At 43.6% G+C, this 23,735-nt stretch overlaps 1 protein-coding gene across 1 annotated transcript in view; it reads left to right on the top strand.

Moving 5' to 3' along the window:
• The window catches only part of LOC126481468 (transmembrane protein 229B-like), a 180,137-nt gene that overhangs the window by 124,072 nt on the left and 32,330 nt on the right, over positions 1 to 23,735 (top strand). Inside the window, exon 2 of the mRNA XM_050105245.1 lies at positions 13,819 to 13,956. Coding sequence (XP_049961202.1) covers positions 13,827 to 13,956 — 130 coding nt within the window. The 5' untranslated portion in view covers positions 13,819 to 13,826. The remainder of the gene's footprint in view (positions 1 to 13,818; positions 13,957 to 23,735) is intronic.

Below are 23,735 nucleotides of genomic sequence, written 5' to 3' on the forward strand. Positions count from 1 at the left end.
TTTGATGCCTCAGGACATGTCCTACCAACCGATCCCTTCTTCTTGTCAAGTTGTGCCACAAACTTCTCTTCTCCTCAATCCTATTCAATACCTCCTCATTAGTTATGTGATCTACTCAACTAATCTTCAACATTCTTCTGTAGCACCACATTTCGAAAGCTTCTATTCTCTCCTTGTCCAAACTATTTATTGTCCATGTTTCACTTCCATACGTGGCTACACTCCATACAAATACTTTCAGAAACGACTTCCTGCCATTTAAATCTATGCTCGATGTTAAGTTTCTCTTCTTCAGAAACGCTTTCCTTGCCATTGCCAGTCTACATTTTATATCCTCTCTAATTCGACCATCATCAGTTATTTTGCTCCCCAAATAGCAAAACTCCTTTACTACTTTAAGTGTCTCATTTCCTGATCTAATTCCCCTAGACTTAGAACGACGTAAACCCAACTAACTTAAGGACATCACACACATCCACGCCCGAATCAGGATTTGTACCTGCGACCTTAGCAGCCGTGTGGTTCCGGACTGAAGAGCCTAGAACCGCTCAACCACAGCGGCCGGCTCTGTATCCGTCAGGACATAGGGTTTGCCCGGTCGTGGTTTAGCTAAGGTTGTTCCTCCGCATTTCCACTTCACAATCACAACAGTCGACTGGGACAGATTGAAAGCTGACATCCAATGACAAGTCCACGTTAGAAGCCACTAAGTTCTTACGACTGACTTATTGTGATGTTACTGCATCTCTGCTGACATCACGAGGCACCTCCTTGTATACAGGCGGGTCTGCCTCTCGCGCACTTTAGCGGCCACCTCTAGATTACAAAGCAGCACCCGGATGCTTTTGACCAGATATTCTACGAAGCTGTACAGGGTCTCCACGAAGTCTGGGTGCATAGGGAATTATAATAAATTGTAATAAATATCCTATATTCCATAAATATTAATAAAGAAATAATAATAAAATAAATTCTAACAATTATAATAAATTTCGTTTTTTCCAGATTGGTGGGTTGGTTGGTTGGTTGTTTTGGGGAAGGAGACCAGACAGCGTGGTCATCGGTCTCATCGGATTACGGAAGGATGGGGAAGGAAGTCGGCCGTGCCCTTTCAGAGGAACCATCCCGGCATTTGCCTGGAGTGATTTAGGGAAACCACGGAAAACCTAAATCAGGATGGCCGGACGCGGGATTGAACCGTCGTCCTCCAGAATGCGAGTCCAGTGTCTAACCACTGCGCCACCTCGCTCGGTTTTCCAGATTGAATTATGGCTCTATCTAAAAAAGAACGAGTGGAGTTGGCACTCTTAAGTGGACGAGAAGGGCGGTCGTATTGCAAAACTGCGAAAGAATTTAACCGTAGACTCCCTCCCACCCACCCACCCCCACCCACCCCCCATCGTCAACCTATCTGTTTTACTGCCGTCGGGAAATTAACCACCAAGTTTAAAAAAAACAACAAAAAAACAGACAGTATGTTGGACAAACCCCGTCCCGGACGACCAAAGACTTCAGACGGAATGAAAGAGGCCGTCTTGGTCAAAGTTTGTGCTAGCCCAAAGAAATCACTTCGTCGGACATCCAAGGAGTTGGGTGTTTGTTCTCAGGTCAATCGCCCACAAAATCGTGGCAGAGGAGAGGTTTCATCTGTACAAGTTATAGATATTGCTTCACTTAAATGAAGATGACATGTGTGAATGGTTCGAAGATAAACTGGATGAAGCTGGCCGGGGTGGCTGAGCGGTTCTAGGCGCTACAGTCTGGAACCGCGCGACCGCTACGGTCGCAGGTTCTAATCCTCCCTCGGGCATGGATGTGTGTGATGTCCTTAGGTTAGTTAGGTTTAAGTAGTTCTAAGTTCTGGGGGACTGATGGCCTCAGAAGTTAGGTCCCATAGTGCTCAGAGCCATTTGAACCATCTTTTAAACTGGATGAAAATATCAGTTTTACTAAAGACTGTGTTTTGTTCAGTGATGAAGCCATGTTTTACGTCAATGGTGAAGAGAAAAGACAAAATCTTCGATACTGGCCTCAAGGCAATCCACGGCGGATGAGTCTACCCAAACAGCAGAACTGCACTGCCAAAAGGTGATAGTGTGGTGCGGTTTGCGGAAAGGTCATGTGCTAGGATATTTCTTCTTTGATGAACATGTAACGGGTGAGACTTATCTGTACACGCTGATAGACAAATTGATGCCTCACACTGAGCATTTGGGTGAGGGACTTCAAGACTAGTTTCTGCAGCGTGGGGTCCTGCCCACTTTGCTGCAGCTGTTGGTTGAGTGACAATTTTCCTTACTGGAATGGGAGAAGAGATCATGTGGAATTAGCCGCGGCGCTACGCTGGAGTTTGCCCATGACATATTAATTTATCACAGTTGCTGACAGGGCTGCAACATGTTAAAAATTCTTAGAAATGAAATGAAGTCCCATGCTTCTTGACAGAGCGTAGGGAAACGATGCTAGAGACCCGCACCGCATTACTAGGCAAGGTCCGAATGCACGTGGTATGCCTTATTCTGGCATGTATTAGTTTATTTCATGCTTCTGAAGAAGGCTAGATTACTCTGGCTGAAACCTGGGTAAAGACCAGTAACATTTCGCAACTGAGGCGGATTTTTGACATATTCATTTCATTTCCATTCATCACTACGTCCTTGTGGTGATATTTACTTTGACTCCTTTCAAACACTTCAAGTTTCACTCATTGGAGGAGCTACTAAACGCAATGCGAGGGTGAATGAGACCAATTTCGTGTGTATGCGAGCAAATGTAATAATTCTACTGTTTTTAGCTTTATGGTCAGTGCGCCACAGATATGGCGGTGACTCTGGGATGAAACATTTTAATGAGGTCGAAAGGATTGGCGAGATGGTGTTGACCGTTCTGCGACATCTATAGCGTGAAAATCTTTCTATTTGTGCCTGTAGAACACGTGTGAAGTGACGGGAACTGTTTGTGAATCCATTTTAACGGAAATCGTACCCAATTCTTGCCTTTGAGCTGCGCAATGCTTTGGACGTATACCGCTGCTGACGGCTATTTTTTTAATTTTTGCAACAGTACGTGGGTATTCTTCAAATAAGTGTCTAACCTTAATTGTGTTCTAGCTATTGTACAGAAGGTTTATCTGTCTATCTATAAGTGCCTGAATGGCGCGATAGTGCAGTCACTTTGTCACTGAATGTGAACCGGTCGTAGCTCTTTTACCCCAGAAAATGTTTCTGCTAAAGTGCAGTCAAATATCGCAGGGAAAATTGTTGAACGAACAGGGAAACGAGGTTTCTCCAAAGTTACTTCTGCTCCTGAATTTCGTGATAGACAGAAGAATCCAAATACAACTTTTATCCCATTCGTTACTGTTATTTGCGCGCAAACCATTTCAAATACAGGATCATTTCCTGCTTCAGTTGATTTTACATTCTTATCTACTGCTACAAATACACCACCGCTCATACTGTGGAGCCCGTCTTCTCTGTAAACAGGTCTGCCCCAGAAGACCTCGTTGCCTCCAGTTTCACGTCTCAGCCAAGCCTCATTTTCGATAATTACGTAGCCCCCACAGCTTTTCAGTATTATTTCAACGTATGACACTTTTTTTTTCAAACACTTCTACGATTTACCATTAAGATCTTGATATTATCATCTATTTTGGGACATTTCTTGAGGTGTGACATAAATAATCGAGCCAGCTAGAGATAATATCTACCCAAAGTGGCCATTTGACGCCCAGCCAAAATGTCGTCTAGAATATTTCTTGGATTTTAGCGATTTGTACGCAAGGAGAGTCCAGCGACATTAACACGGAATGACTCAGAGATTACAGGTGGCTCAGTCGATTGTCAACCACTTTGTAGAAACTGTACTAAACTGTTCTCATTATGTGGCGGGAATTTACCTCTACCAGCCCCTCTGATCTGCTTCGCTTAAGATTGTGTACTAATGAAGATTATTTTTGTAAAGGTGCAAGACCGCCGTTGATAGCTGATGATGTTGGCTTCCTTGAACATCATAAAAATCAAAAATATTCACTGTTTGCAGCTGTGGTGACCCTAATGGCGTACGACTGTCTTTGCCGCAGGTCTCTTTCTACGATCTAAATAATCTGAAGCTATATTTAAACCTAATACGTTTGATGTCTTTCTTCAAATCCAAGTTTTGGTTACAAAATATGTTTTTATCGTAATGGATAGCATAACCCGTGCTGCAGATTATCACAACTTAAACCGAGTCTTTAAATATTTATTTTAATAGGAACCATACGGGCTTTCAGCTCAGGAAAGCCACGGAATATGTACATCTGGAAAGACCGACAGGGATTTCAATACCATGTCGGCCCATTGCTTTTCTTGTCGATCCACTGTTTCAATTGCTGTTCCGTCTTGTTCAGTAATTACACTTAGAGGCTAAAACCCTGTTAGATGAAAAAGTGTTAGCGACAGTGAGACAAGCGAATACATTTTTATATTGTTTTAGGATTCCAAAAAAATTACTAAATTCGCAAGTTCCCGTAATTCCGTAAGTATGTTAGGCAGCGTCCTGAGAGCGTTACAGAGAAAGTTGGATGATCGGTTGTACTATGTCGATATCTTGAAATACCATATCGAATTTTCGACATATCAAAACGAGTGACTCTTATTGTTAAATTTGAAACAGGGAGCTGTTATCAGTTGCCAGTAAATGTGTGGCTGTAGAGTGCAGCAGTGCCGAAGGCTAAATAAAAAATTTTAAAAAATAAGTGTATTGTATGAGTTGCGCCATTGTTGATATACATATAAGTTTTCTCAATAAAAATGTGTAATTTTTGTGAAACAGCTTTTAACACTTTTGTTGGTTTTAGATGAAAGGGAATGTATAGAGCTGCAGTTACACTTAATCTGTATTAATACAGATGTCAGAGAGGATTAGTAACATTAATGTGGTTTTTTAAATCTTCTTTCTGTGCTGTCCCAAAGGAACGATATTCGAAAGCGATGCCAGTTTAAATGTGAAAACAAAAATATCGCAGTTCAAGAGTAGATTAACTCATAAAACATTTGACTGTGTGGCAGAAACCGAGTAACCTTTGCTTTTGAAACTATGAAAAATCTTTCCTTTCTCTGCGTTTCCACAGAGAGACATTTTCTTTATTTTACAAGTGAGGGTTACACCATTTTTGCGTCAATTTCGTGATTTACAACTAACAAATTAAATATGTTTACTTCTAAGAAGTTTTCTGTAATCGAGCATATGAGCTTTGATAAAGGCAGAAGATACTGTTCTGTTGACGACACAACATCGGATCATAAAGTGAAAGGAGCGTCTTCAGATTTTATATTCATATGAGAACGCTTTAATAGGAAATACATTGCAAAAAAAGATACCAAAACACTCGCTGAACTGGTGTCTCTATATACCAGTGAAGATAACATTATTGGCATACGAGGCAACGTTCCAACATATCACCTCTTCCAGCTGTTCTATCATTTTTTTCTGTGTTGTTATTTCACCCTCCTCACCCCAGACACACGCTGAGGGGGGGGGGGGGAGAGGCGCTATCAGCGATTACAGTTCGTCGCTCTTCAGGCAAACGAATTTTAAGTATGATGAAAAAATTTAATGGTATTAAAAATCGAATATTTTTACAAATGGTGAGTTGTGTTGGTTAAAACATGAAACGCAGAATTGTTGACTGTTTAAAATATCCCCACTTATGTAAATTGCCAGGAGTAAGGTTATCACGGAATTTATAGATATTTGGGAGGTGTATAGCATGGGTTTTAAGTGAGTGAATGTTTGGCTGAGAGATTTGGGAGGACGATCAGGGATGAGATTCCGAACCAAATCTTGGGATGTCGAGGTGGGGTAGGGGGTTTGAGGACAAGATCCCTGACAAGGAGAGGAGGGGCAGACCTCTTGATCTGGCAAGACGAGTATATATCTGGGCGGATTCCATGGTCGGGTAAGGGGAGGCGATTAAAGTTTGGTTGGGAAAGAATATGGAGTGTGTGTAGGTGTAGTGTTATGGGACTATGTTACCACAGGCATGACGGAGTACTAGTATCATAGAGCGGGGAGGGGGGCGATTAGACAGCGAATGAGGTATGATATTCATAGCTCTTGAATCTGGAAGAGAATGGTGAGGATTTTATAAGGTGATAAAGGATTCGTGTATGGGTGGGCAAGCTGAGCCGAAAGCGTACTGGGCAGAGTGCATAGCATTGTAGGCTTTACAGAATTTTGGAGGAACTGAAGACCATGCTACCTTTACATAGCAAAGGATGGATTGGATTAGGGATTTGCAGGTGTGGAGGTTTGTGTAAGGATACAATTCCCGTGTTCAAACGGTTAGTAGTTTTAGGCTGTCATAGCATTTCTGTTGAATGGTTAGTAGGTGGTGTTCCCATGTTAGTTGGCGATCAATCATTGATTTACATTGGCATTGGTCAAGTACTGCTGATATTGTTCCCTTAAAAGTTTTATGACAGATTCCCTGCTCCAACCTTTAACAACTGAGCCAGGTCCACCCTCTTGTGGCGACGCCATCAGGAGGCGGCAGTGCAGTGACTGGCAGTGCCTCTCCCGCATATGTGGACAGGGGCTGCAGTGACACCGGAGAGCGGCCACACTCTTTCCCAAGGCGCCGAGTCGCGTTTCGTTTCATACGCAATTGACTTGCTCCTCTCGCTAATTCAGCTAATTGTACAAAGGTCGGCTGGCCAGTCGTTACTGATCTGCGCAATTATTTGATGCAAAGTACGACAGATATATGGCGACCTTGTATCGTGTGCCCGCATCTCGTGGTCGTGCGGTAGCGTTCTCGCTTCCCACGCCCGGGTTCCCGGGTTCGATTCCCGGCGGGGTCAGGGATTTACTCTGCCTCGTGATGGCTGGGTGTTGTGTGATGTCCTTAGTTTAGTTAGGTTTAAGTAGTTCTAAGTTCTAGGGAACTGATGACCTAAGATGTTAAGTCCCATAGTGCTCAGAGCCATTTGAACCATTTGAACCTTGTATCGTGTTTGGAACACCGAGTGAATCGTTCAGTGGCGAAGACTGTGCACTCGCTTTCAACACAAGTGCGCTTCATTTCCTCGTCCATCGATTCTGATTCTCATGTAGTGACTTCAGGTGAATGCTGGAATGGTTCCCATGAAAACATTACGACAGATTCTCTGCGTACTCTTTTACAGCTTTTATTGTTGTATATATTCAGCATCCGAAACACAAAGAAGCAATGTTAACACATCTCGTCATCTGGCTGTGTTTAAATTGTAAAACCGAGCTACTTGCGCGAGCGAAAGACGAGGAATAGTCACGGTTTTCATTACCACCTCCAAAAAATAAAGTTCTGCATTTGATTTTTGGTATGTGTGCAGATACATATCTGTAGTCCTAGTACATACTGGAATGCCCGTGCCGTAGTACCGTATCATGCCAAAACAAAATGGCACAACCTGTAGACAAAATGGAGTATTGTGCAATAATTCATTTTCGGCAGTCTAGTCCTCATGACATCTTTAGTCGTCTACATTGACCTAACACAGGTGCACCTGTTTTGATAAGTACTACACTTGGTCCAGCCATTCTCCAGCTTTTTCGTCTCATCGCAAAAATATGTTCTGTCAAAATCTCCAAAATACTAGACTCCAACTCTCACTTCCTCTTTGATGGTAATTTCTTGCCAGCAAGCCAAAGTTTCAAGTTAGGTAACACGAAAAAGTCACTTCGCGATAGATCTGGTAAACAGGATGAATGAGGAACAAATTTAAAGCCCAGTTCATGCACTTTCGTCACTGTTCGCGATTATGGGATGGTGCATTAGCCTGGTGAAAGAGCACTTTTTTGTGTGCCAACTTTTCTCTTTTTTTTCATCCAACGCAAGTTTCAAACGATCCAACAACGGAGCATAATAGGGTACAGTTCTGGTTCTGCCTTTTTTTCAGGTAATCTATAAGAACTATTCCATGGGAATCCGAAAACACAGAGGCCATCACGTTACCAGCTGACAAAATGGTCTGTCTTCTTCGGTGCACTTTCACCAATGTTTTGACTGCCGTTTTGACACTGGTTTGTAGTGATGGATCCAGGTTTCATCAATAGTCACATATCGGTTCAAAGCGCTTTGTGGACTGTGACTAACTATCGCCAGAAATTGTGTTGAAATGTTGAGCTAGATGCGCTTTTGATCGACTGTGAGCAATCGCGGCACCCACTTGGCACATGGTTTCCTCATAACCAATTCTCCATGCAGGATACTATGCACTCGTTCATTTGAGATGCGAATAGTCTCAGCAGTCTCACGAATTTTTATTGGTCGTCTTGCATTAGCATATCATGGGTTTTGCCCAAGCTGACCTCAACTGGATGGCTGGAGCGTGCTTCGGCTTCAGTGCTTGTCAAACCACGTTTAAATTCATTAGTCCAAAAGTAAACCGTCTTCAATGACGGTGCAGAGTCTGCGTGAACTTCTTGCAGCTCTATTTTGATTTGTATGGCAGTCCAACCCTTCAAATGAAAAAGTTTAATAACAGCATTAAATTCGGTTTTCTCCATTTACTATCGCATTTGACACACTCACTGAACCGTACGCTGTACATCGTTGAAATTCTTTATACGATCATTGGAATAATCAAGCTTATCAACAATGTTGGCGCAACAAAAATGTTCGATATTTCCATGGAAATTTACGGGAACGAATTATCGAAAACGAATTATCGCACGATACGCCACTTTATCAGAGGGCTGCACCATTTTGTTCTGGTTACTCTATTGGCAGCCAGGCTACTGTGGCGCAACGATTTCAATGTGTACCAGGATTGCAGACATGTATCTTTTTTCCCTTCATCTTCGGTCTTCTGGCTAGTCTGATGCGAACCGCCACGAATTCTTCTCTTGCACCAAGCTCTTCATTTCAGAGTAGCACTTGCACCCTATATCCTCAATTATTTGTTGAATGTACTCAAATCCCTGTCTTTCCCTACGGCTTCAAAGCTATACAGCTCCCTCTAGTACCGTGTATGTCAGTCCCAGATGTCTTAACACGTGTCATATCATCCTGTCCCTTCTTCTCTTCGGTGTTTTCCATAGGTTCTTTTCTTCGTCAATTCTGCGGGGAATATCCTCATCCCCAATCTCATCCGCCCAACTGATCTTCAACATCTCGAACACTTCGATTTCCTACTTTTCCCATAGTCCATGATTCACTACCGATCCTTTGCTCAAAACGTACATTCTCAGAAATTTCTCCCTCCTGTTTAATACTAGTAGACATGTTTTGGCCAGGAATGCTCTCTTTACCTGTGCTAGTCCTCCTTCCTTCGTATGTCCTGTGTTATTTTGTTCCCAAAATAGCAGACTTCCTTCACTTCGTCTAGTTTTCGTCACCAGTTTCGATGGTAAGCCTGTTGCAAGTCTTATTTCTGCTATTCCTCGTCACTTAAATCGTTCTTAGGTTTACTTTCAACCCACAATCTGTACTCTCTAGAATTTTCATTCCTTTCAGCAGGTTTCTTCTTCACTTTCCCTGAGGATACCAATGTCATCAACCAATATTATCATTGATATCCTTTCACCTTGAAGCTTAATTCAACTCTTAAATCATTATTTCCGTCTTTTCCGATGTATAGACTGAACAGCAGGGGCGAAAGATTAGATCCCTGTGTTACACCGTTTTTAATCCAAGTATTCGTTCTTGGTCTTCCATTCCTATTGTTCCCTCTTGGATCTTGTACATTTTGGACATTACTCGTCTTTCCCCATAGCTTATGTTTTCCCTTTTGTTTCTTATACTTATTGTACTGAATACGGGGTGAACATTAATGAAACCGACAAACTGCATGGACTGGTTCCTGACTCGAAATGGAGGAAGAAAGGTCCTATGAACTTGCGTCCGGAAATGCATCGTTTCCACGGTAGATGACGCTGACGAATCACAGTTCCTCTTAACACGTGCCGTGAGTTCCTTGGGTGTTGCAGGTTTGTGTGATTGACGAAGCGTGCTGTAAGGAGTAGAATGGTCCGGTATTCATGTCGGGAACAAGCCGGGATGGTGTTTGTGTTCGGCCAAGCAGATGGAAACGGTCAAGAGGCAGCACGGCTATACCAAAACAATTACCCTCACAGACACCAACCACATCAAACAACATTTCAAGCCCTTTCTGGCGTTTGTGAGACCGTGGGTCCTTTCAGACAGATGAACATGCGTACACCAGATTTGGAGGACCAGGTACTACAGGTTACAGCCAAACCATAGTACAAGCTCCAGGCAAGTGACCCGCCAACATGGAGCAAGCTAAAGTACTATTATGTGTATCCTGCATGACAACCGCTACTATCCCTATCACCGGCCACTTTGAACATTTGTTGTGACGTGGATTTGCGCAGCTCTGTACTGTGTTCAGGGACGATTTGTTGTCGTTGCACGCACGCCGACCATTTCCGGAAACATATTCATAGGACCTTTTTTCCTTCACCTCCGGTCAGAAATTCGTCCTGGCAGTTAGTAAGTTTTATTAATGTTCACCCTGTATCCGTCTTTACCTATAGCTTACTCCGATTTTCCTAAGAATTTCGAAGATCTTGCACCACTTCACACCAACACTTTTTCTAGGCCGACAAATCCTACAGACAGACAAAAATTTAATCAAGTAACATTATTTCTTGAAGGTGATAGTCACAGACCATCCTTCGTAGTAATCGAAGTTTAATGTTAGTGGGACAAAAAGTCTATGGTTCCTGTAGGTTATGATCTTTTAATGGCCACTGTTCTTTCGCCATGTTACATGATCGCGAATAGTCCACTATTCCTTGTAGATACGTTGGACACTTCATGTTGATAAAGCTACAAATCGGGCAGCTTCATTGGTGGTATGGTTACGGGCAGCTAATCACGGTGGCTCCTTTATGCAGTTATCTCACGTCTCCAAATCTACCCATCTGACTGCACTGATTCCATAAATCAAACTTTGTTCTATGACGTAGCATGTAAATCATAGACACTGAAGGATTGCTCTTGTAAGCGACGTACACAGATCTTGATGGAACAGAAGCTGGTCACTGTTATACAAACATATGCAATCTAGATAGACAATGAAATATGTCGTACGACCATTGACTGCGGATTTTCTTCAGAAAAGACAATATGTCGATTTTCCCAACACTTTAATCTCCTGATGTATAATCCACAAACTCTGTTGTATTCTCATCACATAAAACTTCCAGGCTAATAAGCCGTGGTCGATGTGTAATACTTTATCCTAACGTTTCCTCTCCGACTGCGAGAGACACCTTCAGAGGTAAAGAGGCGAACTGCAACCAGAACTCGAGGTAGCGCCGACTATATGGGCAGTGTAGAGGGCACCACAGATCATCACGTGATACCGGGTACGAGATTATCGCTGGTACTCGAAGGAAAGTAATCGATCGTCATTCTTACGTTGCAACGTTGTCATTCAAGAGGAAGGTATTAAATTACATAAATCCTACTACCAGAGATAAACTCGTAGCCGACGTCACGTGACGAACTGTGGTGCCCTCTACACTTGTAAGGTGTCAGGCAAATCCAACACCTTCCATGAAAACCCTGACATGATAAGCAAATCCAGTAGTATGTCACATAGCTCCGAATAAATCGTGACATTAAATTAACCAAAGTAATACGAGCAACGAGTCAGCAAATGGAATACCACAGACTAACACAAGAATGCCTAAATGCATGTCATACCTTCCCACCGTGAGACAGACGCAGTTCCGAGGGGAGAAACGAGAACAGAACCCGAGAGCAGAACCGTGTTAAGCTGGAAAGCCCTACGATAAGGGACGGACACCCACATCGCCAGCTAACCGCTAGGACCACACCCCTGCCGCAAGTTTTAGCGTGAGACTTTTTCGCGTCTCTGTTACGTCAAAACCACCCCCCAGCCCATGTTAAAAGCTAGATCCCTCCAGAAGAACAGTATAGATCTTACGACAACACAAAAAGGGCCACCCCAAACGCAAGTTTTAGCGTGAGACTTTTTCGCGTCTCTGTTACGTCAGGACCACCCCCCAGCGCATGTTAAAAGATAGAGCCCTCCAGAAGAACAGTATAGATCTTACGATAACACTAAAAGGACCACACCAGCTGCAAGTTTTAGCGTGAGACTTTTTCGCGTCTCTGTTACGTTGCAAACTTTAAAAACATTGCCCCACCACGAAAAGTATAATGTTTATCATTGGATAGACATAATTTTTGTACGCGGAGCTTAATGTTAACATTGAGACCCTGATTGGTCAGATGAAAACACAGCCAGATGGTTTTTTTTAAACCAACTTCGGTAAATTGTAGTAAGGAGAAGTTAGGAGAGAGTTGCTTCCGAGACGGCGAGATGAACGAAGCTGTGCTGCTCGCCGCCCCCTGACGAACACCGACAAGGTAATGAACACACGCGATGCCGCATAACAGCGCATAAAGCTTCATTCGGAACTGCAGAAGTCTCATCTACTACACCCCCTTTTTGCGTAATACTAGTGTCGATCGTCAATTAAAGCTCATGGTGTTCACATTTGCCACTTGAAGTAAAAATCTGAAACGCGATGATTTTTCTGTTATATAGTTATTGAGAAGCCACATCACCCACTGTAATTTACGACAAGTTAGATAAGTAATTGAGGGTCACTGTAGACCATTTTGATAGTTTTCTCTCTTGTGAAACTTAATTTAAACCTAGATTATAGATGTGATATGGCATAGGTCATCCATCGATCCATTGTAGAACTTGGAAACCCACTCAGGGAATATTCGTTCACATTTTTGTTGAACGCAGTTGGTTTTTATCATCCTGTATTAAAACATTTTCTTTTATCAATAGTGCAATTTATAAACAATGTTTTGTGAGTAGAATAAAACTTCTAATGGTAAACTTAACTGCTTTTTCGACGTTATTTTACCAGCTAACTAAAAATAGGAAAGCCTTGAACCCCTTCCACTAAATTTAGTTAGTATTAAGATTCTTTTACAGGGAATGCAGTGGAGCTGACGCTGAAATCATTAAGTATTTGGTTATATCATCGCTAGTCTCACTGAACTCTTTTGAACTCTACATGGCATGTGTGGTCTGGCGTCTCCTTACCAGCAACAGGTCCCAGGTTCAAACTAGTCAATTCCCTAAAAAACACGCTCAGAGCGTCGTTGCGCGAAAGTGGTAGGAAGACACGATATAGAACAACAGACACCATGCAGAATGTTAGACACTGCCTACGTATTCGGCGCTCCCTCGAGTTCTGATTGCAGTTCGCCACTTTACCTCTGAAGATGTCTCGTGCAGTCGTAGAGGAAACGTTATGAGAAAGTTGCATACATCGACCACGGCCTTTTAGCCCGGAAGTTTTAAGTGACTCAGTACCAGCCATGAAAGCTTATTATGTGATCTGTTGTATTCCCTTTTTTATTATTTTCCAGCTACGATTGTGGAATGTTAACAATGTTTTTTTTATCTTTAACTTGTGTGAATTCTAAGAAATTATCTGAAATTATTGTGCAGATTCTATCATGATATTTCTATGTATATGTTTTTTTTCTTTTTTTTTTTTTGGTACCAAGTCGCGCTGCTGCTACGGTCGCAGGTTCGAATCGTGCCTCGGGCATGGATGTGTGTGATGTCCTTAGCTTAGATAGGTTTAAGTAGTTCTAAGTCTAGGGGACTGATGACCTCAGATGTTAAGTCCCCTAGCGCTTAGAGTCATTTTGTACCAAGTGAAGAAGAGGACACTGTTAACTGTGAAATGTACAGGTCGGCACTAGCTACACTTCTCTGTTCCCAGCACACCTTAAGAAACATAAAGGAAATGTCTTTTTTGCAGAGGGCGGCATGCAGCAACAGCAGCTCCAGCTTTCACCATGCATGCGACTCTACATCTACGGACTTCATGGCTTTTTGACTGAAATAATCTTCACGGCAGCTTGGGAATACGTCACACAACTTAACTGGAAACTACCAGGTAACTTGCTATATGTGGGCAATACATTTATCTCATGGTTTCACCATAACTACGTCTACATTACGTACACTGGTTGGTTGGTTGTTTTGGGGAAGGAGACCAGACAGCGAGGTCATCGGTCTCATCGGATTAGGGAAGGACGGGGAATGAAGTCGGCCGTGCCCTTTGAAAGGAACCATCCCGGCATTTGCCTGGAGCGATTTAGGGAAATCACGGAAAACCTAAATCAGGATGGCTGGACGCGGGATTGAACCGTCGTCCTCCCGAATGCGACGCACACTGGAAACCAATGCCATGTGCATGGAAGAGGGTTCTTGCCACTGTATCGCCTGTTACCGTGTCTTCTCGTTCCACTCGTGTCTGGAGCCTTGGGATAATGACTTATTAAACCCCTCTGTGCACATTGTACTCAGTCTAATCTCGTTTTCGAGGTTTACGCGGAAGCGATATTTGGGGGTGTAGTATATGCCTAGGTTCTTTACTCAGTGTTTCATCTCGAAACTCTGTACGTAGGCTTTTCGTGGGATAGCTGAAGGTTACCTCCAAGCGTCTGGCAGTTCACGTTTACCAGCTTTCCGCGATGCTCTCCCTTGATTCAAACCTGTGACCACTCGTGCTGCCCTTCTGTTCATACGTTCAATATCCTCTGAGAGTCCCGTCTGGGTTGAGGTCTCACACACTGAGCGGTATTCTAAGATGGGACGCACGAGTTATTTGCGACCAGTCTCCTTTGTAAACTGACTGCGTATTCCCAGTATACCATTAATGAACCCCAGTCTGCCACCGCCTTTATCTGCAGTTGTGCTTAGGTGCTCATTCCATTTCATATTCCCAGAGTTTGTTACAGCCAGTTATTCGCATGAGTTGACTGACCCCAGTTGGCATTCATCGATATCTTAGTCATAGAACATTGTTTCTCTGTGTTTTGTGAAGTGCATATTTGACATTTCTGTACTTATAAATGAAGTTGTCAATCTTCGCAACACTATCTGTAATCTCATAGCTCTCCTCCCCCCCCCCCCCCCCCCCAATATTTTTTTACTAGACATGCTCTACACAAGTCACTTCCTGTGTATCCACAGCCAGAAGAAGTGCCACCTACAAGATTAGTGTCCATCTCTGCTAAACTTTACTCATGACAATTAACGTACTGAAATTAAAACTGTGGTGCAATTGTCCACTACAGTGGACAGTTATTAATGTCGCTTTTTTGGCGTTTTTAATCAGTCCTGAGGCTGCAGATGCACGCAGTCCACTCCAGTGGCTATTCAATACTGATCCTGTTCCTTGCGTGCATTTGCAGCCTCAGGACATTAAAAACGGCAAAGAAGCAAGGGCACCCACGCCCAGGAGGAGAACCCCTCTCCCCGTAGCTCTCAGAGAAAGGGAAAAATGTACACTCATGCCCATAAATTAAGGATAATTGCAGAATGTGGTGCCACACAACGTGGCACTAATAGCATAGGCACCTAGGGACAACACACGAGACAGATCTGTAAGTCCACGGTATTGGAAATAAGTTGAGAAAAGCGTCCCGAAACACATGTGCTACAAAACGCCAATGTTTCCTGTGCATGTACTCCGACATCAATATGGGATATTATCACCATGCACACGTACACAGGCCGCACAACGGGTTGGCATACTCTGCATCAGGTGGTCGAGCAGCTGCTGGGGTATAGCCTCCCATTCTTGCACTAGTGCCTGTCGGAGCTCCTGAAGTGTCGTTGGGGTTTGAAGACGTGCAGCGATACGTCGACCGAGAGCATCCCAGACGTGCTCGATAGGGTTTAGGTCTGGAGAACAGGCAGGTCACTCCATTCGCCTGATATCTTCTGTTTCAAGGAACTCCTCCACGATGGCAGCTCGGTGGGGCCGTGAGTTATCATCCATCAGGGGGAAAGTGGGACCCACTGCACTCCTGAAAAGGTGGACATACTGGTGCAAAATGACGTCCCGATGCACCTGACCTGTTTCAGTTCCTCTGTCAAAGACATGCAGGGGTGTACGTGCAACAATCATAAACCCACCCCACACCATCAAACCACGACCTTCATAAAGGTCCCTTTCAAGGACATTAAGGGGTTGGTATCTGGTTACTGGTTCAGGCCAGATGAAAACCCGGCGATAATCACTGTTAAGACTACTCCTAGACTCGTGCATAAACATAACCTGGGACAACTGTTGCAATGACCATGTACTGTGTTCTTGACACCACGCTTTACGGGCTCTCAGGTGACCAGGGGTCAGTGGGATGCACCTTGCAGTTCTCCGGGCGAATAAACCATGTCTGTTCTGTCATCTGTAGACTGTGTGTCTGGAGACAACTGTTCCAGCGGCTGCGGTAAGGTCCCGAGCAAAGCTACCTACAGTACTCCGTGGCCGTCTGCGGGCACTGATGGTGAGATATCAGTCTTCTTGTGGTGTTGTACACTGTGGACGTCCCGTACTGTAGCGCCTGGACACGTTTCCTGTCTGCTGGAATCGTTGCCATAATCTTGAGATCACACTTTGTGGCACACGGAGGGCCCGTGGTACGACCTACTGTGTTTGATCACCCTCCAGTCGCCCTAGTGTTCTACCCCTCATAACGTCATCAATATGTGTTCTTTGAGCCATTTTCAACACACAGTCACCATTAGCACGTCTGAAAACGTCTTCACTTATTCGCTGTATCGTACTCTGACATGCACCAACACACTGTGTATATGGACTGCTGCCAGCGCTACCGTGCGACGACCGCAGGTCAAATGCACCGCATGGTCATACCCCGAGGTGATTTAAACCCACAAACCGCCAACCAGAGCGTTGTTTCACCATGTATCAGCATTATCTTTAATTTATGAGCATGAGTGTAGTATGATTAGATGATACCAGGTGTATTTCTTTTAAGAAACTGGTTTAAAAGTAGGTACTACGCAGGCTTTTCACAGGGTCAGAAAGAGAACTTCCTTATGGCTACGTACAAGTCGCCATTTGTCTTCCAAAATATTAAAAATACTCCAAACTCTCAGGGCTATCCCCCGTCCCATCCCCCTCCCCCCACCTACAGAGTATCTTATGGCTCCGTTGCATACATGCTACATTAACAGCTGTGCAATACAGTGGACAACTGCCTCATAGGTTTAAAGAAAGACACGATGCTTTGCAGTCTTGCGCAGGAGCTTTGCGCAATTGAAAAAAAGAGGATAATGAGAAGATACTAATAATTTCCTGGTGGTCAGTGGCCGGATTCGGTAACTTGCGCGTCCCTAATCCACCCCAATTATCCAACCGCGAAAAGGGAATTTACAGTTTAACGTGGAATCCGAACCAAGTGTCGTTCGTGGCAGCTTCTCAAGTCGTTGACAGGTGAGGTCTAGATTAAAGGCTGGCAGCAAATTTCCGTAGATTTCATCTTGCGACCTGTTAGCTTTTAGGTATGCCACTAAACTACCAGGCCCGACAATGTGAGGTTAAAGGTTAACAGTCACTATAACCAGCTCATAAAGACACTGGTATAGTGCTCTCCGAATAGTAAAGAATTGCTGACCATTGCGAATTGTCCCAGTCGTGTATCCACTCCCTGAAGTGTACACCACAATACCATAATAGCGGTATGGGGCCCCATTAGAGTGCGTCATTTCAAGGCTTCGGTGACTATTCCTAAACATGGGAAATGTTCGATGTAGGCAAGTACATGTTCAACTAGTCGATAATCTCTCCTCGGATACAAGAGTTGGCTGTAACTGTCTACAGAACCTATAGTTGCCAGTACACTCTGTATTAGAATCAGAGAACAGATGTTTTGTATGCCAGTTGTCTGACTATGTGCGCCACTCACAACTTTACCTACTGCAGAGTCAGCTTGGATAATGAACGTATGTAAGAATTTTCTTAGACAGGCATACAGTCTGAGGAGGGCTATCTTGTAAACTATTTATTTTTATATACACTCCTGGAAATTGAAATAAGAACACCGTGAATTCATTGTCCCAGGAAAGGGAAACTTTATTGACACATTCCTGGGGTCAGATACATCACATGATCACACTGACAGAACCACAGGCACATAGACACAGGTAACAGAGCATGCACAATGTCGGCACTAGTACAGTGTATATCCACCTTTCGCAGCAATGCATGCTGCTATTCTCCCATGGAGACGATCGTAGAGATGCTGGATGTAGTCCTGTGGAACGGCTTGCCATGCCATTTCCACCTGGCGCCTCAGTTGGACCAGCGTTCGTGCTGGACGTGCAGACCGTGTGAGAAGACGCTTCATCCAGTCCTAAACATGCTCAATGGGGGACAGATCCGGAGATCTTGCTGGCCAGGGTAGTTGACTTACACCTTCTAGAGCACGTTGGGTGGCACGGGATACATGCGGACGTGCATTGACCTGTTGGAACAGCAAGTTACCTTGCCGGTCTAGGAATGGTAGAACGATGGGTTCGATGACGGTTTGGATGTACCATGCACTATTCAGTGTCCCCCCGACGATCACCAGTGGTGTACGGCCAGTGTAGGAGATCGCTCCCCACACCATGATGCCGGGTGTTGGCCCTGTGTGCCTCGGTCGTATGCAGTCCTGATTGTGGCGCTCACCTGCACGGCGCCAAACACGCATACGACCATCATTGGCACCAAGGCAGAAGCGACTCTCATCGCTGAAGACGACACGCCTCCATTCGTCCCTCCATTCACGCCTGTCGCGACACCACTGGAGGCGGGCTGCACGATGTTGGGGCGTGAGCGGAAGACAGCCTAACGGTGTGCGGGACCGTAGCCCAGCTTCATGGAGACGGTTGCGAATGGTCCTCGCCGATACCCCAGGACCAACAGTGTCCCTAATTTGCTGGGAAGTGGCGGTGCGGTCCCCTACGGCACTGCGTAGGATCCTACGGTCTTGGCGTGCATCCGTGCGTCGCTGCGGTCCGGTCCCAGGTCGACGGGCACGTGCACCTTCCGCCGACCACTGGCGACAACATCGATGTACTGTGGAGACCTCACGCCCCACGTGTTGAGCAATTCGGCGGTACGTCCACCCGGCCTCCCGCATGCCCACTATACGCCCTCGCTCAAAGTCCGTCAACTGCACATACGGTTCACGTCCACGCTGTCGCGGCATGCTACCAGTGTTAAAGACTGCGATGGAGCTCCGTATGCCACGGCAAACTGGCTGACACTGACGGCGGCGGTGCACAAATGCTGCGCAGCTAGCGCCATTCGACGGCCAACACCGCGGTTCCTGGTGTGTCCGCTGTGCCGTGCGTGTGATCATTGCTTGTAGAGCCCTCTCGCAGAGTCCGGAGCAAGTATGGTGGGTCTGACACACCGGAGTCAATGTGTTCTTTTTTCCATTTCCAGGAGTGTATTTATGTATAGCGTGATTCAGCTGACCCTACTTATGGGTTTTATTCCAATCGCAATGCCTTCAAAAACCATTCGTGAGATTTTCACATTCTCTCGCTTGCTATGTGCAAACTATTAGTCCTCCTGTAAAAGATGAACAGGACCTTTTTGCAAGAAAACCAAGGTTTTCGAATTATTAAAGGAAAATGCGTTTGAAGGACACTTTTGCACTTTTTTCTTGAATATTTCGGGAACTGCGGCCTCTAGCAAAAACGTATTACAGTGCAAAATTTAACTACAATAAATTTCCTACAAAATGGTCCTGTTCATTTTTATCTGTAGGACTAATATTTTGCACATAGAGAGCGAGAGAATATGAAAATCTCGCGCATGGTATTTGAAGGCGTTGCGGGTTGCGTCAAACCCATAGGTAGGGGCAGCTGAAGTACACTGTATATTTTTTTACAGGGTGTTTCAAAAACAGTCATCCGCTTTCAAAAGACTTCTTCTTAGCGTGAAATCCATCTCGTCCAGCATCCGCTGTACTCAATATTTGGCAGTTTTATGGGTGAAACTGACTGCGGTCAGATACCCTTGCTGCCGCCACAGTAGTCAATTACTTAATGGAGGGAGTCGTGTGCGCCGCCTGCCTATGTGTTAACTTTGTCCTCTTTGTGTATCGTATTTTCTGAAGCGGAAATTGGGGAACCAGTCTGGCATTTGTCTAAACAAGAGGGAGAAACCGCTTAAAACCGCACTCAGTTTCGTCAGCGCACAAAACTCGGTCGTTTATCCGTCATGAGGATTCCACCCAGGTATGACTTACCTTCCTGTATCGCAAGCTAGTGCACTGTACGTAATGCTATCCAAACCTATCAACCTATACCACAAGACTACATATTCTATATGAAGACCCTCTGAATTACCCATCGTCGATGCGATTCGTATTGAAAGCATGTGTAAGGTACAACTAGGATTTCAACGTATGTAAACAGGAAGATGCAACTCTGAACCGAGATAATCGAGTTTGAATATTTTAGGTGTACTTATATACTTTTTATGGTTGCTACTGCTCGAGAAGCCCACAGCCGGGTGATTAAGTCCGTAGTTTCATAAGAGCGAGGACTTCGGATCGAATAGCGCTGCTGGTACTTCTTTTACAGTCCCACGTAAATATAACAAAAGATTATTATGAGTGTGAAAATTGTCAATACTTAGTGATTCAGTTACTGTTTTCACAATATTTATCCTGAAAAAAGGGGAAAAATATCTTCGTGAGGAAACTCGAAATGAAGAAAGTAGTCGCGCGAACGAGAACTTTCAGTCAAATCAATGCATCCGTTTTATTTGTAGTATTGTACCTACATTTGTGAGATGTATAATTTATAACTTACGGAATACTGCACTAATCGGATGATACTGATCGTAAAAACAAGGAAAACTATAATTATTGCGACATGAAGCACATGTAATGAACGCTGAATTTTTGCTTGTCCATTGTTTCTTTCAGTGAGTCTATTGCAAAACAAACTTGGTTTACATTGTTACACGGTTCTTGATGATCATACAATTTCAAGGCCTACCACCCGTACGAAGCACATAACCGAATATTACGATGCGTGTTTTTTAAGTAAGTGCCGTTTTGAAATTAAAAAATGACGTGCTAAGATATTTCAATAATTTTATTTTTACATGAAAGCGTGTACCTTAATCTACTTTTCAACATAATTTCCGTCAATATTGAGGCACTTGTCATAATGTTGTACCAGTTTTTGAATACCTTCCTCATAGAAGTCTGCCGCCTGACTTGTTAACCACTGCATCACCACTGTTTTGACTTCGTCATCGTCTTGAAAGACGCTGATCGCCCAGGTGTTTCTTCAAGTGCATGAACAGATGGTAGTCACTGGGCGCAAGATCGGGGCTGTACGGAGGATGATTTAGAGTTTCCCATCGAAAAGATGTGATGAGATCTTTGGTCTGATTCGCCACATGCGGACGGGCATTGTTTTGCAGCAAAACGATGCCCTTGCTCAACTTCCATGGACTGTAGCTTTGATTCTGGTGTGACGTAGGCCACCCATGTTTCATCACCCGTAACAATTTAGCTTAAGAAATCATCACCGTCGTTGTGGTAATGCTCACGGAAAGTTAATGCACTGTCTAAACGTTTGGTTTTGTGCACATCCGTCAACATTTTCGGTACCCAACGTGCGCACAATTTTCGTTAATTCAAGTGATCGGTCACAATGCCATACAAAACACTATCAGAAACATTAGGAAAGTCATCTCGCAAGGAGGAAATCGTAAAGCGTCTGTTTTTTCTCACCTTATTGTCCACTCCTGCACCAAACTTTCATTAACGACCGAAGGACGCCCATTCCGTTGTTCATCATGCACATTTGTGCGGCCATCTTTAAATGCTCTCACCCACTTTCTTACCATTCCATCACTCATAATGTTTTCTCGGTAAACTGCACATATCTCACGACGAATATCGATGACTTTTAGGCCTTTAGCATTAAGAAATTTTATAACAGCCCGTACTTCACAGTCGGCGAGACTCATGGTTATCGGAGGCGTCTTAAACACTCAGTATACAACGTAAACAAGGAAGATCAGACTGTAATGGCTTTCATGCAAAAATAAAATTATTGAGATATCTTAGCATGTCTTTTTTTACTTTCAAAACGGTACTTTCTTAAAAAAAATACGCCTCGTAGTGTAGACAACTGATGGTGTGCGACTGATTGAATTTTTTTTAGTCTTCTCTAGAGGCTATCTCGTTATTCTGTACAATGACGTACGCACAATTTTGCAGTCATTTTATGATGTTCTTCACCTGCCTGTAAAAACAAATGTCTCAAGGCTGAATCGACACTGTGCATTTGTGAGCGATTACTTTGATATTGCACGTTGGCAGACCCTCGCCATCCTGAAAAGTTTCGTCGTACAAACCTGGATTCGTTTGCCCTCCCAATGAGTCAAGGAGCAAAAGAATTTTTTTCTCTGACGTATGGCTTCAGGTCGTCCATTAGAAAGTTCTTTTACAAAGCTGTTGTGAGTCTGCAGCAGTTTGAAGATGTTATGGTAACGTGATAAAGGGTATGAAAATAATAAATGAATCAGGCATTACTGACAATTTTCACAATCATAATAAACCTCTTGTTAGAAATACGTGGGAATGGAAAGAACAGAAGCCGCAGCGAGATTGGAGCTGCAGACCTTGCACTTGTGAGAACTAAGCGCTTATTCATTCACCTGCTTACTTCTTGAACACTGAGCACCATACAAAGTGTGATTTTCGTCGAGACTACGGTACTGCAGCGTCGTACGTATCTCACATCCCATCACTGGACTCCACAGTCTCCTTATCTCACAGAACAAGTTTTTTGGCCAAATGTTTGAGCAAAGTAAAAACAATACTCCCTAGAAACGCATTTTTTCCGAATTTTCACAGGCAAACGAAGAGTGAGAAATGGACAAACGGGGTATCAAACTGACCAGCGTGAGGTCTATCTTTACAAAAAAATTAATTAACTAATTACGTGGAAGTATTCGGGGTAATTACGAAAAACTTAACGAGTGGTTTGAGGTAAAACTGAAATGTTTCAAGAACAGCTTGCTAGCTATGTAAATAAAGTGTCAAAAAGTTCATCTTTTTAAGACCTAGCTCTTTTGCGCAAAAAATTTACATTTGTATAGAGCTTACGGGAGTCTTACTTTCAGGTTGAAAAAATAAAACAAAAATTAAATTCCAGCATCAACTGAAACTTATCTCCTTTCTCTCGCTGTGTATACCCTTAATAGTAATACAATGCCCGTGTAGATTTAAATATATTTCACGTTTTCTGAAAGAAATTTTAAGATAATATATAATTTTGAAGAAAAACGATCAAATGTTTGTGAAATGATTTGTCCAGAAGTAGGAAATAAAACAGGTAGAGAAAAATTTGACGCACCTTTGAATGATGCTCGAAATCACGTACAGCAAAGGAAGCGTGTCAAATGTTTCTCTACTGTTTCCTACTTTTACCCAAATCATTTCGTAAAATATTTGATTTTTTTCTTCAAAATTATTTTCGGTTTTCTGGAGGTTCCTGAAAGACACTATCTACTCGTCTAACAACTTTGGGTGAACGGCAACGTGGTACAGCAACAGCAGGAACTGCAGTACCTCCAGACATGCTCGCAAGAGCATGGGCCGAGCCTCACTATCGGTGGATGTCTGTCGTGCATTCAGTCGAGGGTACACTGAACATGCGTGAAAAGTAAACGAAAACTTTTATCCCAAACGTAATTATAAAAAGTACCCCAAGGTTGTATGTGTACACGTGTAAAATAAAGACACTTGTTAAATCGTATGGTTCGTTTGTAAATGAATTACCCACGCTTCTACCTTCATTCGTGCAGAACATAAAGTCGTGTGAAATCGGATGATTGTT

Source organism: Schistocerca serialis, chromosome 5, assembly GCF_023864345.2.
Source record: "Schistocerca serialis cubense isolate TAMUIC-IGC-003099 chromosome 5, iqSchSeri2.2, whole genome shotgun sequence".
In the NCBI taxonomy this organism is placed as follows: Eukaryota; Metazoa; Arthropoda; class Insecta; order Orthoptera; family Acrididae; genus Schistocerca; species Schistocerca serialis.